The sequence below is a fragment of the Pongo abelii genome, chromosome 4, assembly GCF_028885655.2.
Source record: "Pongo abelii isolate AG06213 chromosome 4, NHGRI_mPonAbe1-v2.0_pri, whole genome shotgun sequence".
In the NCBI taxonomy this organism is placed as follows: domain Eukaryota; kingdom Metazoa; phylum Chordata; class Mammalia; order Primates; family Hominidae; genus Pongo; species Pongo abelii.
Window position 1 is genome coordinate 148930837 of NC_071989.2, and position 25209 is coordinate 148956045.

General features: G+C 43.9%; 1 protein-coding gene, 1 non-coding gene and 1 pseudogene across 2 annotated transcripts; 2 read left to right on the forward strand and 1 right to left on the reverse strand.

The window, feature by feature from the left end:
• Nucleotides 1-730: 730 nt before the first annotated feature.
• Nucleotides 731-24585, reverse strand: LOC103890737 (uncharacterized). The gene is given in 11 exon segments (XM_063724588.1): nucleotides 731-1034; nucleotides 1113-1273; nucleotides 2028-2186; nucleotides 4577-4660; nucleotides 6340-6472; nucleotides 21914-22000; nucleotides 22521-22603; nucleotides 22875-22952; nucleotides 23859-24018; nucleotides 24113-24341; nucleotides 24519-24585. Coding segments are annotated over 11 exon segments (1545 nt in total).
• Nucleotides 10550-10675, forward strand: LOC112133626 (small nucleolar RNA SNORA27). Its single transcript, XR_002915257.1, has one exon. It is a non-coding gene; the product is annotated as a small nucleolar RNA SNORA27 (small nucleolar RNA).
• On the forward strand, nucleotides 11751-13203 carry LOC112133404 (HAUS augmin-like complex subunit 1; annotated as a pseudogene).
• Nucleotides 24586-25209: the final 624 nt, after the last annotated feature.

Sequence of the window (25209 nt, forward strand, 5' to 3'; positions counted from 1 at the left end):
AATTCTGGGATAACTTTTAGACTAAGAAAAAATTGTTTTCTCCAAGCTGTTGCCAGTGGCATTATTTCCTGTGAGAGTTCCATGGAACTGAGACATTTCCCTGTCACAGAGCTTTTGAAATTTCCCTGGAGCACAAAACTTGGGCCCAGGGAAATGTGGAGGGAGTCTTGGGAACAGCAGGTGCTGGGCCAAGCAGGGCAAACCAGACTCTAGGCCGGAAAACTCTAAGAAGCCAATGTGGTTTTGGTTTTCATTTCCTCTGGTTCCCTTACAATTTCTGCCTGTCATCTGTCTTAAAATCATGGCCAGGGGAATGTTAGGCCCTGATTCTGTGATAGAATATGTGGTGAGTTTCTAAAAAAAACAAAGGCGGGTGGGGAGGGGGGGTGCCCTAGGCCTATCTCAGACCTATTAAAGCAGAATCTTAGGGAGTAGTGTTTGGGAATCTTTTTCTTCTTTCTCTTAAGCTCCCTAGGTGGTTCTGATGCACACAGAAGCTTGGAAGCCACTACTGTGCAGTGTAGAACTATGGACAGACTTGAATTTGAATTCTGGATCTTCCACTTAGCTGACTGTTCTTGGGCAGTTATTTAACCTCTCCTAGCTTTAGTTGCCTTATCCCTGAAATAAGGATCAAATGGTACCTACGATATGTGGTAGCTGGAGAGGCTAAATAAAATAATATTAGGCACTTAGTAAGGACTGGAACAATGAGACATGGTTTGTGTTACTATCCATAATAAGGATCAGCTTGGTTTTGTCTCACCGTTTTCTCCCTTCTAGGACCCTCCAGAATGAGGAGACAAGAAACTTCCTCTAAAGGGTTCCTGTTAAGGTTTCTCCCCAGGACAGCTACAGCATGACTACCCCCAGCCTAGTCTGCACCCTGCTGAAGCTGCTGGTTCTCAGCTCGGAGCTCCTGATTCTGTGTGGCCAGGTTGATGGTTTCTTCCAGGATGCCCGCCAGCAGGCTGCAGTGATGATGCTCTGTGGTCATGGCTCGCTCCTCCCACTGGCCCTGTCAGGCTCGGAATGCGTGTGCACAGATTCAGAGATGCCTGTCACTCAGCCAGCCTTGGAGCCAGCTCAAGGCCTACCCTCCATCCCCACTGACCCGCAGCACATGGTGTGTCTGAGCTCGGGTGGCCTGCACATGCAGGTCATAGAGGGCTGCCAGGTCCTGCTCTGCCATGTCCCGCTCTTCCTGAAGGGCCTCCAGCTGGAATCTCAGCACCATCTGTTCCTGCTGCCATCTCTGCCTCTCCTTGCAGGCCTTCAGTGATAACACATACTCTTTGTTGAGTGCCACCTGTGTGCCAGGCTCTGTGCTAAATACTTCAGGTGTATTATTTTATCCAATAACAACCATATGTGGCATTGCCGTCTTACAGATTTGGCAACAGTAGATCAGAGAAGTGACCTAACTTGCCCAAATTCTCATGGCTAGTAAAGGTCAGAGCTGACATGGCACATGCCTTTCAATGGTTTGCAACTCTCCTTGGGGTAAAGTCCAAAGCCAGAGCTATGGTACACACTTGTCTCTTTAGCCTCGCTTCTGACCATGCACCTGTTCAGCTCCAGCCAGATTGGAGAATTTGCAGTTCCCAGACCCACTTTGCCATTGCTTCCCTCTGAACCTTTGCTTATACTGTTTTGTCTTCTCTGAGAACATGTCCCCACTCCACCCACCCCCCATCAGTTACTGATGAGCAGTAACTGCCCTTGTTAAGCTCAGTATCCAGTGAATTCCCCTGGCTGATTTCTGCCTGTCCTTTAAGGCTCAACTTAGATTCCATCTCCTCTGATCCACTCCAGCCTGGATCAGATATGCCTTTTTGGTCCCACATGCCCCTAGCTCCCCCATCCCATCACTTAGCACTGAGAATTGCTTCATCTATCCCTGACAAGGCTGTGAGGGCCATGAGAGAGGGTATGAACCGGTCGATTGTGATTGATGATGGATCCCAGCCCCTAGCACAGTGCCTTGACCAATTAGAGCCTCAAGTCCCCTATTTGACCCTCCTTACCTCCTCTTCAGCCACCAGGCCTTTGACCTGGTCATCTGCCACCTCCTCCTTCTGTTCCAAATGCTTCAGCTTCTCTCAAATCCAAATTTGGTGCTGCTCCCTCAGTCTCTGCCTCCGGGCCTGGGCCAAGAAGAACGGCCGGGCCACATCTGGTACCTGCTGGGCTCAGTCAGAAGTCCATGTGTATGCACAGATTTAGGACCAGAGCCCAACTTTTCCAATAGAACCTCATCACCAGAGCTGCTCCCAGAACAACATCCAGGACCTAACTAGCCTGGAAGAGCTCGTAGCCTGGGCAGAGACTCAGGAGGCCATGGTGGGGAGAGGAAGGTAGTGGCTCTGCCAAGAGGTGCCATAGTGCCTCTAAGGATCCTGTACCCTTAATCCAATAAGTAGGAAAACAGTCCCTCCCCATGGCCCTGCCTTACGGGTCTAGTCACCCTCAGGTCCTTTATTTGTCAAAAACTTCATATTTCTCCCTGATATTGGGGCAGGGTAAGCAGGGGCACATTAGCTGGGCTCTGCAGCTCTTCACTCCCCCTATGGCTTCTAGTCATTCCTGGGGTACATGAGGTATTACCTGCTCCTTAGGCTGCCTGAGAGGATTCTTTCGGTGGAGCCCACGCCTTAGAGTTGCCATTCTTCCTGCCACTAGAGGAAAATGTAATTAATCACACCAAAGGCAGGGAAGACCTCCCACTCCCAGCTCATCCCCAAGTCCCAGACCCACCTTGGGGCTCCCCCTCGAGGCATGGGCTCTGGCTTACTGGTGACTCTATCACCTGCTGAGAAGATATTAGAAGTGATTGTTCCACACCTTTCCTCCCAGGACAGTGTAGGTTAAGATCAGGGCTTGGAAATCAGACAGATCAGGGTCCCAGCCCCTCCTCTTCTTAGCTGAATGACCTCGAGCAGGTGACTGGCCTAGTCTCCATGTGCTTCTCTATCAAATCGGACTGATAAAAGTTGTGGAGAGAATGAAATGAAGTACTGCACCGAAAGCACTGAGCAGTAAGGCACTTGCTCAATAAATAGGAGCTACCATGCCTGATTCCCAAGCCTCAAGGCTGTAAAAACAAGTTGTAAGCAATTATGAAAAAAGAAGAGAAAGGCCAGGAGAGGCTGGACAGGGACAGGGTTTCAACTACCCTGTGATAAATCATGGAAGACCAGAAAGGCCATGCAGCCTAAGGAGATGAAAGAGCACTAGATTAGGAGTCTAAGGATTTGAGTGTGATTATACTTCTGCTGCTCCTGATTACGCCTGTGACCCCAGGCTCACTGGTCTCACATCTTTTCTTTTATTTTTCTTTTTCTTTTTTATGACAGTCTCGCTGTGTCACCAGGCTGGAGCGCAGTGGTGCAATCTCAGCTCACTTCAACCTGCGCCTCCCGGGTTCAAGTGATTCTCCCACCTCAGCCTCCTGAGTAGCTGGGACTACAGACATGCGCCACCATGCCTGGCTAATTTTTGTATTTTTGAGTAGAGACGGGGTTTCACCATGTTGGCCAGGCTGGTCTCAAACTCCTGGCCTCAGGTGATCTGCCCATCTCAGCCTCCCCAAGTGTTGGGATTACAGGCGTGAGCCACTGCGCCCAGCCCTCTCACATCTTTTCTTTTCTTTTTTGAAATGGAGTTTCACTCTTGTTGCCCAGACTGGAGTCCAATGGCGTGATCTCGGCTCACTGCAACCTCTGCCTCCTGGGTTCAAGCAATCCTTCTGCCTCAGCCGCCCGAGTAGCTGAGACTACAAGCGTGCGCCACTACACCAGGCTAATTTTTGTATTTTTAGTAGAGACGGGGTTTCTCCATGTTGGCCAGGCTAGTCTTGAACTCCTGACCTCAGGTGATCCGCCCACCTTGGCCTCCCAAAGTGCTGGGATTACAGGCGTGAGCCACTGCGCTCAGCCTCACATCTTTTCTTTAAGCCTCAGTTTGCTCACCTGAAAAGGGCACAGTGTTCTTTCCTGCTTAAAATACTTCTGTGGCTCACCTATGACCTTTAAGACAAAGTCCAAACATCTCTGTTTTACAAAGCCCTGTGTGACCTGGCCCCTGCTGTCCTCTCCAGTCCTTCTCTCCTGACTCTTCCTCAAGTTCTATTCTCCAATAAATTGAGCGACTTGCACTCCCTCAAGGGGACCAAGCACTTTCTTGCCTCTGGGTCTTTGCCTGTCATTCTCTCTGCCTTCAGGTTCTTCACTCATCTTTGTTGACCTCCTTCAGGAATCACCTCCTCCATGAAGTCTTCCATCCCTCCCTTGCCAAGGCTAACTTAGATGCCCCACAGAACTCAGTGTTTATAAGCCTTTCAGAGCACCGATTATGGTGGTGCAATTGTTTCTTCCCAGGAGATTATAAACTCCACGAGGGCAGGGAATTCCCAGGGCCTATGTGGCACTGGGCCCAGCACACAGTGGGTGGTCAATAAGTGTTTGGGAATCAATAAGTCAATGAATGAATGGAGGTCTTCCTCAAAGTGCTTTGGAAAGAGGACAAGAAGGCAGACACAAATGTGGCTCCCAAAAGGGTGAATGCGAAGACATACCTGTGGTTCTGGAGGCCTCATCACCTCAGCTCTGGCCCCTTGGAGCATCTGGTTTCTTGGGTGCTGGCTCCACGCTTTTACCACCTATGGAGAAAGGGTTCAAGGTGGGTACTGGCCATGGCTAGCCCAGGTCCCCTCAGGCTTCACCTTGCTCACCTCTAGCTCCCGCAGTGTCCTTCCCAGCTGTCTTAGCCCACTGTCCGTCAGGGCGTCCTCAAGGAGGCCTAAACGCAGGGGCCTCAGGCCAGCCCGGCGGGCCCGAGCCTCTTCTACTGCATCTCACAGGATGGGCCTCACCTGTTTCACCCGCATCCTCCTTCCTGAGGCCCCCAACAGAGCAGCCTGGAGCAAACTGAGGGAGCTAACTAGTAAAGGGACACTCCAAGTGAATTACTCCTTCCTGTGGACTCCAAAGCATGCTGCTTGTGATACTTTTACTTTTTATTAGTAGTACTATTCATAAAAATACCTAACCCCCACTAGGCTTTTACATATGCTTGATGGCACTTCACTAAGTCTGTTCATGGATTGCCTCTTTTTATCCACACAACACTCCAATCAGGCAGAAGCTCTAATCTATCCTGCCTCCCCCGACATTTTCCAGATGAGGCAAAGAAGTCAAGCAACTTCTTGGCAAGTGGCAGAGCCTAAACTCAAGCCCATGTCCTTCAACATGATACCAAACTGGCCTGAAGATAAACACGTCTGGCCCTCACTGCTTTATCCTTGTGGGTGTGAACTGCTCTAATCTATCTTCCTCATTCCAAGGGACCTCCCACAGGGGAGGTCTGGGAACTTGCTAGCCAAATGAATGTGTGTTTGTTGATTTTGGAGACGAGGGCCAGACATTTTTTTACTCTTTTATTATGGAAAATTTCAAACATATACAAAGTATAGGAAATCCTGTCTACCTATCACCTAGCTTTGACAGTTATCAACTCATGCCATTTCTGTTTGATCAATACCCCCACCTCGACCTCCCCCAAATCCCTGACATCATAACATTTCAGAGGCTTGATTTTTTCTCTTTTTTTCTACCAGCATCTACATTAAGGACACAGAGGCTTTGTTTTTTTATTTTTTATTTTTTTGAGATGGAGTCTCACTCTGTCACCCAGGCTAGAGTGCAGTAGCACAATCTTGGCTCACTGCAACCTCTGCCTCCCAGATTCAAGCAGTTCTCATGCCTCAGCCTCCCAAGTAGCTGGGACTACAGGCGCCTGCCACCATGCCCAGCTAATTTTTGTATTTTTAGTAGAGATGGGGTTTCACCATGTTGGCCAGGCTAGTCTCGAACTCCTGACCTCAGGTGATCTGCCCACTTCAGCCTCCCAAAATGCTGGGATTGCAGGCATAAGCCACCACACCCAGCTGAGGCTTGATTTTTAATGGGTGTATGAAAATAGGAGACTCCCTTCTCTTCTCTTATCCTCTCTCTCCTCATCTATAAATTAGGCCTGCCTCTCTTTCCTTATTTGTAAATTATATCTGCCTCATGGGGTTGTGGTAAGAATCAAAGGCATTTGTGCAAAAATGCTTGGTAAGTGGTTTAAGGCCTCTGAAGGGTGAGGGGTTACTTTCACTATTGACCTTACTTTGCCTCTCCAGTCTCTATCAGCCTAGGTACTCTGGGGCCATCTTGGAGGGTCAGACGCTCTCTCTGGGCTGGGGTTGGGGCTGAGGCTGGTTGGGTGATGGGTGAGGCAGGCCTAAGGACAGATCTCAGAGCTTCCCAAAGAACTCCACACTCTTCTCCTGGCCACCTTGGGGTCCAGGCGAAGAAGTAGGCCACTGTAGTTGTTTCCTTCCAAGAGCCGTGAAACAATCCAGGGCAAAGAGCCCTCCGCCTCCTCACCAACAACTTCACCAGCCAACACCCGCAGCAGGGGGCAGTCTCTGCAAGAGGGAGAGGAAGAAAGGCGATGTCCACTGGTGGATGGGGAAAGAAACTGGACAGAGTTACACTCTGATGGAAAGGGCAACTATTTCCAGAAACTTTTGTGTATCACCAGACAGATTTGAAACATTGTACAGATCTTTATTTTATTACTATTATTTTTTAAATTACAAAAGTAATACATTCTCCACTGGCACGGGGGCTCACACCTGTAATCCCAGCACTTTGGGAGGCCGAGGCTGGCGAATCACTTGAGGTCAGGAGTTTGAGACCAGCCTGGCTGACATGGTGAAACCCTGTCTCTATTAAAAATACAAAAATTAGCCAGGTGTAATAGCACATGCTTGTAATCCCAGCTACTAGGGAGGCTGAGGCAGGAGAATTGCTTGAACCCAGAGAGCGGAGGTTTCAGTGAGCCAAGATCACACCACTGCCCTCCAGCCTGGGCAACAAAGTGAGAGTGTGTCTCAAAAATAAAAAAAATTTTTTTAAAAAAGAAGTAATAGATTCTCATGGTAAAAAATTTAAATTGTGTACCTGAGAAGTGACTTGTACCCACAATATATAAAGAGCTCTTACAACTCAATAATAAAAAGACAACCCCATTTTAAAATGGGCAAAAGAAGATGACATCAGTGAAAATGGCAGAGTAGGGAACTCCAAGAGTCAATTCAACCCCAGAAACACCAGCAAAAATGGCCAGAAACAACCTTATTTTAACTCTGAAAGATAGAGGTTTACAGCAACCAGTGCTTAACCAGGAGAAAGGCAACTTAAATACGGTAAGAGATCTCTGTGGTGTTTTAACTTACCCTAGCTCCAACCCCTCCCCAGCACAGGGCTAAGCTTGAAGAGAGCAGCCTAAATTTCTGGTGGGGGTTCCCGGTTAGGGAGGGAGCAGAGAAGATCTTGATCCCAATGAATTGTGTTTATCTTTTTTGATTGTCTGGAGTTTCCCCCGAAGAACTGATGAAAGGGAATTCTTTTTGCTTCGCCAATCTCAGAACTTTCTCAAGGCAGAGCAGCTACACAGAGGATGTTCCCTGAAAACTGCTAAAGAACAAAAGAACAAGGAACTGCTGCCTGAAGCAAAAATAACAGTTGAGGCAAACAACTGACACCCTGAAAGACTGGGAAAAGTTTGGAAGTGATATTTTTGGGAGAATAAGGGCTTCAAAAAGTTCCCATGTATACTAGAGAGAGCAGAAAGCACACTCAGGGTAGGACTCATGTGCAGAAAAGGCCCAATAAGACAATAAGCTTTCATCTCTGTCTGGTCTTTGGGCTCAGCACAAGCAGGAAGTGAAGGCTAAAACGGAGCTGTAAATTGCCTGGCTAAGCTTAGGAGTGACTCCACACAGAGCCAAGCTGCAAAGACCTAGAAAATTCTTTCTTTTTCTTTTTTCCTTCCTTTCTTCCTTTGTTTTCTTTTTCATATTCTTCTTTATTCTTTCTGTTTCTTTTTTTGTTTGTTTCTTTCTTCTTCCTTTTTAAAAAACAAAACACAACTTTTTTTTTTTGGTCGCAGGCATTTAAGGAATTCTATGTTAGGTCACTGGCTGACTACTAAAATAACAAAATGAAGCCTTCAGTGAATACAAAGAATACAGTCTGCAAAAAAAAAACAAAAACCCACAAAGATAAAGAGAGAATCTTGAAAACAGCAAGAGAGAAGCAGCTTACTATATGCAATGGATCTTCAGTAAGACTAAAAACAGACTTATCCCTAGAAACCATGGGATAACATAAAGTTGGCCTTTTATATGCATAGGCTCTGCACCTGTGGATTCAAGCAAGCATGAATCAAAAATATTTGGGAGAAAAATGGTTTTGTCTGTACTGAGCATGTACAGACTTTTTCTTGTCATGATTCCCTAAACAATACAGTATAACAATTTACATAACATTTACATTGTATTAGGAATTATAAGTAATCTAGAGATGATTTAAAGTATGTGGGAGGATGTACATAGGTTATGTGCAAATACTATAACATTTTATTTTTTATTTTTCATTTTTATTAGTTTTTTTGTGTGTGTTGTTGTTTTCCTTTTTAGATAGAGTCTCGCTCCATCACCCAGGCTGGAGTGCAGTGGCGTGATCTCAGCTCATTGCAACCTCCACCTCCAGGGTTCAAGCAAATTTTCCTGCCTTGGCCTCCCCAGTAGCTGGGATTACAGGCACCCGCCACCACACCCAGCTTATTTTTATATTTTTAGTAGATACCGGGTTTCACCATGTTGGCCAGGCTGGTCTCAAACTCCTAACCTCAGGTGATCCACCCACTTTGGCCTCCCAAAGTGCTGGGATTACAGGCGTGAGCCACTGTGCCAGGCTAATTTTCGTACTTTTAGTAGAGACGGGGTTTCACCACGTTGGCCAGGCTGGTCTCAAATTCCTGACCACAAGTGATCCACCCTCATTGGCCTCCCAAAGTGCTGGGATTACAGGTGTTAGCCACCACGTCCAGCTATTTTTATTAGTATTTTTTTAGACAGGGTCTTGCTCTGTTACCCAGGCTGGAGTGCAGTGGTGTGATCATGGCTCACTGAAGCCTTGACCTCCTGGACTGAAGCTATCGCTTCAGCCCCTCAAGTAGCTATTATTATTTTTTTTGCAGTCCTTTTTAATTTTTATTTTTTTGTAGTGACAAGATCTCACTATGTTGCCCAGCCTGGTCTCAAACTCCTGGGCTCAAGCAATCCTTCTGCTTTGGCCTCCCAAAGGCTAGAATTACAGGCGTGAGCCACTGTGCCTAGCCCACACCATTTTATATAAGACACTTGAACATCTGTGAATGTTGATATCTGTAGGGGGGCCCTGGAACCAATCCCCAAAAAGATACAAAGAGACAATGGTATTTAAAGTGCTTTAAAAAATCCTGCCAATCAAGAATTATATATCTGGCAAAACTATCCTTCAAAAATGAAGGCAAAATTATGACACTCCCAGATAAATCAAAGCTGAAGTAATTCATTGTTAGTAGACTTGCCTTACCAAAAATGCTAAAGGGAGCCCATCAGCCTGAAATGAAAGGACACTAGATAGTAACTTGAAGCCATATAAAGAAATAAGGAACAATAATAAGGTAACTACATGTGTAAACATAAAAGCCCATAATATTGCATTGTTGGTTTGTAACTCCTCTTTTTTGCCTATATGATTTAAAAAACAAATGCATAAAACAATAATTGTAAACCTATGATAATGGACACACAATGTATACAGATATAATGTGTGACATTGGCAACATAATGGGAAAAGATGCAGATATATGGGGTAAAATCTTTATAGATATTGAAGCTAAGTTGGTATTAATTCAAGCTGGATTGCTATGTGGTTTTTGTTTTGTCTTTTTTGTTTGTTTGTTTGTTTGTTTTTAGATGAGGTCTCACTATGTTGCCCAGGCTGGTTTCAAACTCCTGAGTTCAAAAGATCCTTCTGCCTCAGCCTCCTGAGTAGCTGGGATTACAGGTGCATACCCTTGTGCCTGGTGAGACTGTTTTAAATTTAAGATATTAGCTGGGTGAGGTGGCTCACGACTGTAATCCCAGCACTTTGGGAGGCTGAGGCAGGCAGATCACGAGGTCAAGAGATCAAGACCATCCTGGCCAACATGGTGAAACCCCATCTCTACCAAAAAATACAAAAATTAGCTGCACCTGTAGTCCCACCTACTCCGTAGGCTGAGGCAGGAGAATCGCTTGAACCCGGGAGGCGGAGGTTTCAGTGAGCCGAGATCACGCCACTGCGCTCCAGCCTGGAGACAGAGCGAGACTCTGTCTCAAAATATATAAATAAATAAATAAAATAAAATACATTTAAGATATTAATTGTAATCTCCAAGATGGCCACAAGGAAAATAAATGGGGTTTTTTTGTTTTGTCTTGCTTTTTTAGACAGGGTATCACTCTGTCACCCAGGCTAGAGTGTGGTGGCACGATCATGGCTCACTGCAGCCTCAACTTTCCAGACTCCAGTGATCCTCCCACTTCAGCCTCCTGAGTAGTTAGGACCACCACAGGCCTGCGCCACCATGCCTGGCCAATAGAAAAATAACCTTTAAAAATATGGAAAAACCCCTGTTCACTTTGCCAAATGGATTTGTGTCTTTATTGCTCATTAATTGGGGCAAAGGAAATATCCTTTTAAAACTCAGGCAAACTGAGTGTTTGTCTTATATCCTGTCAGAGGAAAGAAACTGAAAAAGAATAAAAAGGAAAAAAATATCAAAAAGGTAATGCGAAAAAAATCAACACAGCACATTGCAAAAAATCAATTAAATACAAAAGGCAATATTAGAGGAATTAAGAAACAAAAATATATAGCCAAATAGCAAGATGGCAGGAGTAAGTGTTTGTTATCAGTGATTACTTTAAAGGTAAATGGAATAAACTCCCCAATTAAATAACAGAGTTTGGAAGAATTTTTTTTTTTTTTGGTTGGAAGAATAGATTTTTAAAAACCCATAATTTATCTATGTGTTGTCTACAAGAGACTCATTTTATTTTCTTTATTTTTTTAAGAGACAGGGTCTCACTCTGTGGCCAAGGCTGGAGTACAGTGATGTGATCATGGCTCACTGCAGCCTCAACCTCCCAGGCTCAAGTGATCCTCCTGCCTCAGCCTCCAAGTAGCTGGAACTACAGGTGTGTGCCACCATATCTAGTTATTTTCATTTTTTTGTAGCTATGGGATCTTACTATGTTGCCTAGTCTGGTTTCAAACTTCTAAACTCAAGTGATTCTTCCACCTTGGCCTCTGAAAGTGTTGGGATTACAGGCATGAGCTGCCGTGTCCAGCCAAGACCCACTTTAGATCCAAAGACACAAATAGGTTAAAAGTAAGAAGATGGAAAAAGATATAAAAGCGTCTGTGGTGGCTATAGAAATATCACACCAAATAGACTGTAAGTCAAAAATTGTTACAAGAGACAAAGAAGTATATTATATATTCATAAAAGATTCAATTCATCAAAAAGATAAATATAAACATGTATGCACCTGACAATAGACCAAATATGTGAAGCAAAAATGGACATATATGAAGGCAGAAATAGGTAGTTCTACAGTAATAGTTGGAGACTTCAGTACTCTACTTTCTTTTCTTTTCTTTTTCTTTTTTTGAGATAAGATCTCACTATATTGCCCAGGCTGGTCTTGAACTCCTAGGCTCAGACAATCCTCCTGCCTCAGCCTCCTGAGTAGTTGGAATTACAGGTGCATGGCACTACACCCAGCTTCTCCAGTTTCAGTACTAAGTAGAACAAGTAGACAAATGATCAATAAGGAAGTAGAGGACTTAAGTAACACTAAACAATTTAGACCTAAGAGACATGTTTAGAACACTCAATCCCAAAATAACAGAATACACATTCTTCTCAAGTGCCTGGAACATTCTCCAAGGTAGACCATATGCTAGGCCACAAAGCAAGTGTCAATCATATTTAAAAGTTAAAATCACACAAAGTATCTTCTGTAGCCATAGTGGAATAAACTAGAAATGAGTAACAGAAGAGAAACTGGAAAATTCACAAATATGTAGAAATTAAATAACCAATGGGTCAGAAGAGAAATCACGCAGAGAATTAAAAAATACTTTCAGAGGAATGAAAACAAAAACACAACATATCAATACTCATGTGATGAAGCAAAATAGTGCTCAGAGGGAAATTTGTAAGTATAAACACCTACATGAAAAAGGAAGCTCTAAAACCAATAATTTAACTGGACACCTCAAGGAACTGGAAAAAGAGAAAAATAAACCCAAAGCTAACAGAAGAAAGAAAAGAATAAAGATCCAAACAGAGATAAATGAAAAAGAGAATATAAAATAATAGAAAATCAATGAAAACAAAGTTGATTCCTTGAAAAAAATTTTTTAATGAACAGGAGTGGAGCCGCTGGAGGAGAAAGAAACGCAGGTTGCTGCATGGTTAAAATAAATATTTGGAGATCATCCCATTCCACAGTATGAGGTGAACCCACGGACCACAGAGATTTTACATCACCTTTCAGAACCCAACAGGGTCTGGGACAGGGATGTCTACTTGGTAACAGAGGACTTGAAGCAGAAAGCAAGTGAATATGAGTCAGAAACCTATAGTATCTTCAAGACCTTCTCATGGATAGTGTGAATTTTTCCCCTGCCAATTTCTCTAGCACTGGTTCCAGGTATCTGAATGCATTGGTTGACAGTGCGGTGGCCCTTGAAACAAAGGATACCTCACTAGCTAGTTTTATCCTTGCAGTGAATGATTTGACCTCTGATCTCTTTCATACCAAATCCAAAGGTGAAGAAATCAAGATTGAACTGGAAAAACTTGAAAAAATCTAACTGCAACTTAATATTAGAAAAATGTCTACAAGAGGATCTCAAGAAAGCAGAGTTGGATCTGTCTACAGAAAGGGCCAAAGTTGATAATCATCATCAGAACATGGACTTTCTAAAAGCAAAGTCAGAGGAATTCAGATTTGTAATCAAGGCTGCAGAGGAGCAACTTTCAGCCAGAGGCATGGATGCTTCTCTGTCTCATCAGTCCCTAGTAGCACTGTCAGAGAAACTGGCAAAATTAAAACAACAGACTATACCTTTGAAGAAAAAATTTGAGTCCTATTTAGACTTAATACCGAATTCCCCTCTTGCTCAAATGAAAATTGAAGAAGCAAAGTGAGAATTAGATAGCATTGAAGCTGAACTTACAAGGAGAGTAGACGTGATGGAACTGTGACAAGAGCCAAATAAACATCCTTTTCCCTAACAAAGTAAATTGAATAGGACTTTATAGAGTTCTTTTTCCTCTTGCCATTTCTTAATAACAAAATTTTCTGTTTGTAGATTACAGAATGTCATAATGAATAGAATATGGTTTCTTACTGTGTATTGCATTTTTGTCCCCAAATACATAGTTTTCATATTAAAGAGGCTTTTCTCTCTTTTTTTTTTTTTTTAGTTGGAATCTCGCTCTGTCACCAGGCTGGACTGCAGTGGTGCGATCTTGGCTCACTGCAACATCCAACTCCCTGGTTCAAGCAATTCTCCTGCCTCAGCCTCCCGAGTAGCTAGAATTACAACCATGCCACAACGCCCAGCTAATTTTTGTACTTTTAGTAGAGATGGGGTTTCACCATGTTGACCAGAATGGTCTCGATCTCCTGACCTTGTTATCCACCCACCTTGGCCTCTCAAAGTGCTGGGCTTACAGATATGAGCCACCGTGTCCAGCCAAAAAGGCTTTTCTCTTTTAAAAAATTTTAAAATGGACAAACCTTTAGCTAGATTGACTAAGAAAGACAGAAGATTCATATTACTAACATTAGAAATGAAAGTGAGGACATTGCTACCAACCTTACAGAAATAAAAAGGATTACAAGAGAATGCCACAAACAATTGTATACCAACAAATTAGAGAACTTAGATGAAATGGACAAATTCCTAGAAACACACAAATGATCAAAACTGACTCCAGAAGAAATAGAAATTCTGAATAGACCTATATCAGGTAAAGAGATTGAATTGGGCCGGGTGCAGTGGCTCACGCATGTAATCACACTTTGGGAGACCGAGGCGGGTGGATCATGAGGTCAGGAGTTTGAGATCAGCCTGACCAACATGGTGAAACCCCAACTCTACTAAAAAAAATACAAAAATTAGACAGTCGTGGTGGTGTGCGCCTGTAATCCCAGCTACTCAGGAGGCTGAGGCAGGAGAATTGCTTGAACAAGGGAGGCGGATGTTGCAGTGAGCTGAGATCATGCCACTGCATTCCAGCCTGGGCGACAGAGCTAGACTTCATCTCAAAAAAAAAAAAAAGTGAGATTGAATCAGTAATCAAAAACTTCCCAACAAAGAAAAACCCAGGACTGAATGGCTTCACTGGTGAATTCTAGCAAACAGTTGAAGAATAAGTAACACCAATTCCTCTCACACTGCTCCAAAAAATGGAATAAGAAGGAAGACTTCCTAACTCATCCTATGAGACCAACATTGCCCCGATACCAAAACCAAAGACAACAGAAGAAAATAAAATTACACACCAATATTCTTTTGAATGTAGACTCAAAAGCTCTCAATAAAATACTAGCCAATGGAATCCACTGAGTATTAGAAGAATTATACATCATGACCAACTGAGATTTATCCCAGGAATGCAAGGGTAGTTCAACCTGAAAATAAATCAATATATAATATACCACATTAATAGAATGAAGAAAAAATCTGATGATAATTTCAACTGATGCAGAAAAGCCTTTAACAATATCCAACATCCTTTCATGAGAAAAATACTCAACAAAATAGGAATAGAAGGGAAATTTCATAACATGATTAAGGGCATATATAGAAAAACCCACAGCCGATATCACAAGCAATGGTGAAAGACTAAAATCTTCTCCCTCAGATCAAGAACAATATAAGTATGACTACTATCACCACTGCCATTCAACCTTGTATTAAAAGTTCTAGCCAGAAAAATCAGGCAAGAAAAAGAAACAAAATTGTTGAAATAGGAAAGGAAGAAATAAAACTATCTCAATTTGCAAATGATATAATTTTATATACAGAACATCCTAAAAAATCCACATCCAAAAAGAACTATTAGAACTAATAATCAAATTCAGTAAATTTGCAGAATGCAAAATCAACACGCAAAAATCAGTTGTATAGCCAGGCATGGTGACTCACGCCTGTAATCCCAGCACTTTGGGAGGCCAAGGCAGGTGGATCATGAGGTCAGGAGTTTAATACCAGCCTGGCCAAGATGGTGAAACCCTGTCTCTACTAAAAATACAAAAAAAATTAGCCAGGCATGGTGGCAGGCGCCTGTAATCCCAGCTACTCAGGAGGCTGAGGCAGAGAATTGCTTGAGCCCTGGAGGCGGAGGTTGCAGTGAGCCAAGATCATGCCACTGCACTCCAGCCTGGGCGACAGAGCAAGACTCCGTCTCAAAAAAAAAAAAAAAAAAAAGAATCAGTTGTATTTCTTTTTTCTGTTTTTTGAGATAGGGTCTAGCTATGTCATCAAGGCTGGTATGCAGTGATGTGATCAAGGCTTACTGCAGCCTAGACCTCCCATGTCAGCCTATTGAGTAGATGGGAGTACAGGCGTGCATCATCATGCCCAGCTAATTTTTTTATTTTTTTGTAGAGATGAGGTCTCACTATATTGCCCAGGTTGGTCTCAAACTTCTGGGCTCAAGCGATCCTCCCAGCATGGCCTCCCAAAGTGCTGGGATTGCAGGCATGAGCCACAGTGCCCAGCTGAAAATACTTACTTTCCATACACTAGAAATGAACAGTCCAAAAAGGAATTTTTTTTCTTTTTGAGATGGAGTCTGACTCTGTTGCCCAGGCTGGAGTGCAGTGGTGGGATCTCAGATCACTGCAACCTCCATCTCCTGGGTTCAAGCGATTCTCCTGCCTCAGCCTCCCAAGTAGCTGGGACTACAGGCACCTGCCACCACAGCCGGCTAATTTTTTATTTTTAGTAGAGATGGGGTTTCACCATGTTGGCCAGGCTGGTCTCGAACTCCTGACTCCCACACCTGGGATTACAGGTGTGAGCCACTGCTCCTGGCCAGGAAATTTTTTAAATTCCACTTATAATAACATCAAAAATAATAAAATACTAAGAAATAAATTTAACCAAGGAGGTGTAAATCTTATACCCTGAAAACTGCAAAACACTGCTGAAATAAAGAGAACCTAAATGCATGAAAAAACACCCTGTTCTCATTGTTCATGAACTGGAAGACTTCATATCATGAAGATGACCATATTCCCCAACAAATCTAGAGATTCAATACAATGCCTATCAAAATCCCAATGGCCTTTTTTTTTTTTTTTTTTTTTTCAGAAATGGAAAAGCCAAATCCTAAAATTCCTATGGAATTGCAAGGAGCCCTGAATAGCCAAAACAATGTTGAAAAGAAGAACAAAGTTGAGGGCTGGGCGTGGTGGCTCACGCCTGTACTCCCAGCACTTTGGGAGGCCAAGGCGGGCGGATCACAAGGTCAGAAGTTCGAGACCAGCCTGACCAACATGGTGAAACCCCATCTCTACTAAAACTACAAAAATTAGCTGGGAGTGGTGGCGTGCGCTTGTAATCCCTGCTACTCAGGAGGCTGAGGCAGGAGAATACGTGAACCCAGGAGGCAGAGCTTGCAGTGAGCCAAGATCACGCCACTGCACTCCAGTCTGGGCAACAGAGCAAGAGTCTATCTCAAAAAAAAAAGAAAGAAAAGAACAAAGTTGAAGGACTTACACTTTTCCATTTCAAAGCTTACTACAAAGCTACAGTAAATAATATAGTGTCAGGCTGGGCCCAGTGGTTCACCCTTGTAATCCCAACACTTTGGAAGGCCAAGATGGGAGGATAGTTTGAGCCCAAGAATTTGAGACCAGCCTGGGCAAAGTAATGAGCCCTTATTTCTACAAAAAAAATTTTTTTTAATTAGCTAGGTTTGGTGGTGTGCGCCTGTAGTCCCAGATACTTGGGAAGCTGAGGCAGGAGGGTCACTTGAGCCTGAGAGGTCAAGGCTGCAGTGAGCCTTGACCACATCACTGCATTCCAGCCTGGGTGACAGAGGGAGACCCTGTCTATAAAACAAAATTAAATTAAGTTAAATTAAATTAAAACAGTATGGTATTGCCATGAGGATAGCCTTTGACAAGAACTGACACCTTTTCATGATTAAAAAACATTCAAGAACGTAGAAATAAAAGAGAAGTTTCACAAAATGGTAAAGGCTATATAAATCAATGTAATATAATTGAGCATCTTGACATAAATCCATGTATATGTGGCCAACTGATTTTTGACAAGGGTGCCAGGACCAGTCAATTGGAAATAATAGTCTCTTTAGCAAATGGTGCTGGGAGAACTGGATAGAATGAAGTTGGACCATTACTCCATACTAATACAAAAAATTAACTCAAAATGGATCAATGACCTAAATGTAAGAGACAAAGCTATAAAACTATTAGAAGAAAACCTAGGGGTGAATCTTCCTGACCTTGGATTTTGCAATGGTTGCTTAGGTATAACACCAAAAGCATGAGCAACAAAAGGAAAAACAGATAAATTGGGCTTCATAAAAATTTTAAAGTTTAGTGTATCAACGGACACTATCAAAAAAGTAAAAAGATAGCCAGGTGCGGTGGCAGGCACCTGTAATCCCAGCTATTTGGGAGGCTGAGGCAGGAGAATTTCTTGAACCCAAGAGGCAGAGGTTGCCAATGACGCCGTTGCACTGCAGCCTGCGCAACAAGAGCAAAACTCCATCTTAAAAAAAGAAAGAAAGAAAGAAAGTGAAAAAACCTACAAAACGGAAGAAAATGTTTGCAAATCACATAGCTGATGAGGGTCTAGTATACAGAATATATAAAGAACTCATAACACACAAGAAAGACACAAATAACCCAATTTAAAAATGGGCGAAGGATTTGAATAGACGTTTCTCCAGAGAAGATCTAGAGATGGCCAACAACCACATGAATAGATGCTCAATATAATTAGTCATTAGGGAAATGCAAATCAAATAAAAATGAGATGCCACTTCAAAACCACTAGGTTGGCCATAATCGAAAACATGGAAAATAACAAATGTTGGTAATTGTGGAGAAGTTGGAACCATTGTACATTGCTGGAGGAAATACAAAATGGTGCAGTGCTGTAGAAAGCAGTGTGGTAGTTCCTCAAAAGTTAAACATAGACTTACCATATGCATATGACCCAGCTATTCCACTCCTAGGTAAATACTCAAAATAATTGAAAAGAGGTATTCAACCAATACTTGTACATGAATGTTCGTAGTAGCACTATTCACAATAGCCAAATGATGGAACTAGATAGTTCCTACATTGTGAATGTACTAGGAGTCACTAAATTGTACATTATAAAATGGCTAATGGTTAATTTTATATTATGTGGACTTTACCTCAATAAAGACAAACATACAAACAACTTTTAAGACATTTACCATATGACCCAGCAATACCACTTCTTGGTATGTGTCTGAGATAATTGAAAACACATGTCCAAATAAAAACTTGTATGTGAATGTTCATAGCAACATTATTTAAAATAGCCAAAAGTGTAGCTAGGCATAGTGGCTCATGCCTGTAATCCCAGTGACTTGGGAATCTGAGATGGGAGGGATCGCTTGAGGCCAGGAGTTTGAGACTAGCCTGGGCAACAAAGTGAGACTACATCTCTAATAAAGGGAGAAAGAAAGAAAAGAAAAGATGGCCAGGCATGGTGGCTCACGCCTGTAATCCCAGCACTTTGGGAGGCCGAGGCAGGCGGATCATTTGAGGTCAGGAGTTCGAGACCAGCCTGGCCAACAATGAAACCCCATCTCTACTAAAAATACAAAAATTAGCTGGGTGTGATGGCAGGTGCCTGTAATCCCAGCTGCTTGGGAAGCTGAGGCAGGAAAATCACTTGAACCTGGGAGGCAGAGGTTGCAGTAAGCCGAGATCACGCCATTGCACTCCAGCTTGGGTGACAGAGCGAGACTCCATCTCAAAAAAAAAAAAAAAAAAAGAAAGAAAAAAGAAAGAAAAGAAAAAAAATATATAGTAGCCAAAAGTGGAGACAATCCAAATGCCCATCAATGGATGAATGGATAAACAAAATGCAGTATATCCATATAATGGAATATTATTTGTCAATAAAAAAGAATAAAATTCTGATTCACACAAGTGGATAAACCTTGAAAATATTATCCTAAGTGAAAGAAGCCAGACAGGAAGACCACATATTGTATGGTTCCATTTACATGAAAAGCCCGGAGTAGCAAATCTACAGAGACAGAAAATAGATTAGTGATTGCCTTGGGCCAGAGTGGGTGGCAGGATGAGGAATGCTTGCAAATGGAAACGAGTTTCCTTTCTGGGGTGATGAAATGTTCTAAAATTAGATAGTGCTGATCAGTGCACAACGTTGTGAATATACTAAAAACCACTGAATTGTACATTTCAAAAGAGTGAACTTTAGGGTGTGTAAATGATATGTTAATAAAGCTGTTATTTTTTTTAAAAAAGAAGCATACATAATAGAAGAAAGGACTTTATAATAGTTGGGAATTTAGGGTATATTTTCCCCTTCTTTTTTGTTTTACTGCAATTTGTTTTCAGGCACCTCTGAATTCGGCAACATTTCCATGATATTACAAATACGCAAGCTGGTTTGAAATAACTATTTCCTATCATTACTTCATATTTTCGTAACTTTAGAGCACTGAGTAAAGGATGTAAAGTGGGGCTTGAAGATATGATTTTTTGGGAATTTCCCAGTCTTGGCTTTGAACATTTAGGTTCTTTCCAAGTTTTCAATCTGATAGATCAGAAGAGATATAAGTAGCTGAAAAGGAATTAGTAATGTAAAAATAAAAAAGTGGTAAAAAAAAAAATCTGAAAAATCAGACAAAAATGCTTGAAGACGCTATTTGCAAAACTGTCCCTGGTGTATCAATCTGTAATTTCTTGCCCAAAGTAAGGTTTTTCTTTGCTATTATTTTACTATCATTTATTGGAGTCTTGAAGGGCCTAAAGTGTATACATTATTCCTTCTAACAGCAGCATCCCCTTCTAATTTGTGGGTGTGTTGGCCAGGCTTTAATTAGAGAGGAAGAACCAGTGTTTTTCACATATATACAAATTTGTTAAAGGAAATGACTTACAAGATTGTGGGTGCTGGCTAAGCAAGTCCAGAATCAGGAAGGTCATGGGCACAGACCACGACTATTGTCTATGGGCAGTCAGGAGGGAAGAGAATGAGCAGAATGGAACTCCACAGGCACAAGTACAGCAGATGCCACTGCCCGTGGTTGGAATTTCTTTTCTTTTTCAGGGAAGGTTCAGCTTTTAAGGCCTTTTTAGGCTCCTGCTTTTAAAGCTTTTCAACTGATTGAATTGGGCTCACCCAGATCTTTCAGGATAGTCTTAATATCCATCACATCTGCAAAATACCTTCACAGCAGCACCTAGCTTAAATAACCAGGGACTGTCACTGAGCCAAGTTGACACGTACACACACACACACATACACACACACACACACACACACACACACACCATCACAGTGGGTTTACCAGTAAATTTATTCACCAGTTTCCCATAACTGGGCATTTGGTTTACATTCTTGTTGTTGTTGCTGTTGTGTTTATAGACTTATTTAACATTATACTTACAGAAGCTTCTGTAGGGATTTTTTAGTTTATGGATAAGGACATCAGAACCATCAGTTACAGTAAACTGCCTAAGCTGTTCTCTTATGCTGTGTACCATTAAGAATAAAAGAAATTTCGTTCTTTTTCTGAATTGCTGTCATAGATGGGACGTGCTCTGTGGAAGCTTAGGAACATCTAAGCTACTTTAATGTACTCTCACTTAAGTCATTTAAAGATGGACAGAGGTGCTGAGAACTAAGTAAATATGACAATAAGAAGTGGGAATGGCAGGGCCTTAGGTGCCTACCTGCAGACTAGAGTGCTCTGTAGGGCCAGGCTGTGCCCCGAGCACATCTGGGGTGTATGGACGGTGTCTGATACACATCTCAGAACACAGAGTGGAACTGAAGAGAATCAAAAAGCTGCTTCACCTTCAGCAACAATACATGCCAGTGTTGCTTTTCCATAGAAATAAAAAGTGATGAATCTAAAATTGCATGGTATTTTGCTGTAAATAGCAGCTATTTTTATTAAGGTTATCTGCTAATAATACAATGAAGATAAAATACATTTAACTTTTGCATTTAAAAAAATGTCCCTGGTGGACTTATCAACATATGAAAAAAAAAACAGTGGCTGGAAATATTTATTTATTTATTTATATTTTTTGAGACTCACTCTGTCACCCAGGCTGTAGTGCAGTGGTGTGATCATGGCTCATTGCAGCCTCAATCTCCTGGGCTCAAGCCATCCTCCCACCTCAGCCTCCTGAGTAGCTGGGACTACAGATGTGCGCCACCATGCCTGACTAATTTTTTTTGGTATTTTTTGTAGAGATGGGGTTTTGGCAGGTTGCCCAGGCTGGGAAATATTTATTTTTATTTATTGGTTTCACTAACTCTCTATCCAGTTGCTTTTGACCACATCATCTGCCAACAACGGGGCTTAACTTGTGTTCTGGGATGCTCTTATTATGGGGTTGAGGAGAGGAGAGACTTTGATGCTACCTTGGGCATTTCCATCTGTAACTCAGCTCCCCACCTCACCCTTCAATGCAGTCAGAAGGCCCCCTCAGACTTAGGGGGCTCCTGGGAGCTGGAGGATCCGTAGAGCCCCTTGCCACACACGCTGGGTCCCGGGCCCCTCAGGAGGGTCAGGCCCTGGGCAGGACACTGTGAGAGTGAGCAGACAGCAGACCCTGTGGAAGAAAGGGTGGACTCAGGCCAAATGCCTAGCAGGCATGGGGTGACAGATACTCTCCTGTCCTCACCTGCCTTCATCTGCGGTGGCCTGCAAGTACAGTTCTGAGGCAGCTTTTGAGTCAGACACCTCCACTTCAGTGGCATCTTCTACCACCCTGGAGGAAGCAGAGGCTGAGCTCAGCTCTGAAGCACCAGGGTTCTGTCCAGCCCCCTAGAACCTCTATGTGGGGAGCCCTTGGAGGTCCCCATAGCCTGTAACCTCCCTAAACGTTTCTCATCCTCGTGATTTTATTTTCCCTCCTGTGAACAGGGTAGTTGAGATCACTCCCATTTTACAGATGGAGAAACTGAAGTCCTGCTCAGTGAGATGCTCAAAATCACCCAGTGTGACAATGACTGAGTCAGGACATGGAGCTGGGGAATAGAGTTGAGGTGGTGTAAGTTGAAGAGGTGTAAGTGGGGTGAGGGGAGTGAGAGGGATGGGCACATGAGATTAAGGAAGAGGGTGGGAGGGGATCCTGAGAGCAGCCCCTGACCCTGTAAGCATGACCCCAAGCTCAGAGCTTTCTTCCCCTGGGATGGCAGTAGGTGGAGACCCCCAAAAGCTCAGCTTCTGGGAGGCAGACATGCCTTAAGACAAGCACCCTCAGACTCCACTGGGCCCTGAACACTCACAAGCCCAGAGGGGCCACGTCCAGCACCGACAGGTTCTCCACCCCTGGAGAGAGCAGGTCCTGGGTCCTTCCACTGGGGCTGAACTGGGGTCACACAAGCACACTTGTTACAAACTGAGCCTTTCCCTACTTTCAGCTCACATGATCCTCCTGGGGTCCAAACATGGCACCATGAATTCAGCCTTTTTGCAGCCAGAGGAGAGGAGACCTCAGAGAGGCACGCCCATGCCAGTGAGCAGTAGAGTGAGGCTGGACACACACTCTCGGGCTCCCCACAAACCTCGGGCTCCTTCTGCAACATTGCCCTGGCCCTGGTTCCCAGGTCCCACTCTCTCCCCTCCTTCAAGGGTCTCACCTGCACCAGGCTAAGAGTGCTAAGCACAGGATCAGAGCAGCTGAGGGGCAGAGCTTCCTCAAACAGCATCTGCAGCAGCTAAAGTGGAGAAGCGTTCAATGAGGATTAAGAAAGCATGAGTCTGTCCTTCAACGTTTCCTGAGCGCGAAGTCTGTGTCATGCCCCATACTACTGGGGACATGGTATCCAGGACAGAAATAGCACCAGTCTTCATATTCACAGCAAGCCATAAAGTGAGCAGACATTCTCAGTGGGACCTGCTGTTTGCTGCACAGGGATCCACGACAAGTTCTGAGGCAGCTATTTTGGTTTGGGGGCATTTTGACGAAGCCCCCACAATAAAGCTTCCAAGCTTATAATTAGTATTCACCAGGAACTGTGAAAATCAGATCTCCCTGGATATTTGAACTTTTCACGCCACCCCTCTCTAACCCTCACCCTATCAGCCCATCTTCCTTTATTTTATTTTTTAATTAAAAAAATGTTTTTGTTTTGCCTTTTTTTTTTGAGACGGAATTTTGCTCTTGTCGCCCAGGCTGTAGTGCAGTGGCATGATCTTGGCTCACTGCAACCTCTGCCTCCCAGATTCAAGTGATTCTCCTGCCTCAGCCTCCCAAGAAGCTGGGATTACAGATGCCCACCACCACGCCCAGCTAATTTTTGTATTTTTAGCAGAGATGGGGTTTTGCCATGTTGGCCAGGCTGGTCTCGAACTCCTGACCTCAGGTGATCCACCCACCTAGGCCTCCCAAAGTGCTGGGATTACAGGTGTGAACCACCACACCCGGCCCATTCCCACCTTCCATGACCTCCCAGTAGCTGCATAAATTGACCCTGGCAAAACATCTTGCGTGGACCAACAGGGTGCTTGCTGTAGGAGCCCCAGTGAGGGCTGATGTGGGGAGGGAAGATTCTCAGAAGTCTGGGGGAGGTAACCCCTGAGCTGCATGAGGCCTGTGCCCTGGTGGCTCCTCTGGGACTCACCTGAGGCACAAGTCGGGGTGCCTCTGTTTCCCTCCCCCGGAGCAACAGGGCCACACTGTACCCTCGGCCCACAGAGCCCAGTGTGGATTGGACACGTGCCAGCAGCTCCTGCTCTGCCTCCTGCAGGGACACACAGGCACAATCCACTGACTCAGGTGCCCTGAGCAAAGGAGCTCTGGAGGCAGCTGGCACCCCAGGATCCAGGGGCCCGAGGGCTCCCACCCTCCTCTCATCACCCTCCCAGACCTCCCTACCTGAGCAGCGTCAGGGCCCAGGACTCTGTCATAGGTGAAGCTTTGTTCCTGTGGGCAGGGCTGGGGTCAACCATGATATTCCCATCTTCCCCTGCACTACCCTTTCCCCCGTCCCCCACCCCAACACATACACAAGGCCCATCCGCCTGAGTCTCTAGAGTCCCAAAATGAAGCAAACGGAGGTTTGTGGGCCCCACCAGGAGTGTGGGGCTACAGCTGTCCTCAGGGCCTAAGAAAGGTAGACTGCATATCAGCTCTCATGAGGAAAACTGGCTCTGGGATTCCTGAGTCCTGCCCTCAAACTTTGCCTCAGTTTTCCAACCTAAGCTGGCCTAACCCTCCCCCTCTTCCAAGAGACTCTCCTGGACTGCACTCCCTCTGAGTAAAAACGGGGAAGGCATCTTACCTGAACCCCTCCCCGACTCCACTTCTACCACCACAGTCAGCACGGCATGTGGGTTGGGAGGGACCATGAGGGCTCCTCAAGGAGGCTGAGTTGCCTGGGCCAAACCAGCCCCTGCGCTCACCACCTCTCCATAGTCCATGCCCTCTATGCCTCTCAGCTTCCCCTCAATAATTCATGAATCTCATCTGAGGGCTAGGGAGGGGTGGATCTGGACCTCATAACCTACTAAGGGAAGTGACATTCCCTTCTTTTGTGAGAGAACACTGCTTAAGGTTCTTTTGTTTTTTTCCTTTTATGAAAACTTTCAAACATGTATAACACTGGAGAGAATAGTATAATGAACCTCCCGGTACCCAGCTTCAGAAATTACCAAATTCTGGCCAATCTTACTTCTTTTGTTCTCCTCCCATCCCCAGCGGATTATTTTGAAGCAAATCTCAGACATCCCAGTATTTTATCCATAACTAGTTCAGTATACCACAGTTAATTTTAGAACGTTTCCATCACTTCATAAGGAAATTTGGTTCCCTTTAGCTATTACCTCCCTAACCCAAGCCCACTGCACCCCCCAACCCTAAGCAACCACTCATCCATTTTCTGCCTTTACAGATTAGCCAATTCTGGACATTTCATGTAAATAGAATTATACACTGTGTGGCCTTTTGTGTCTGTTTTTTTCCATTTAGCATTA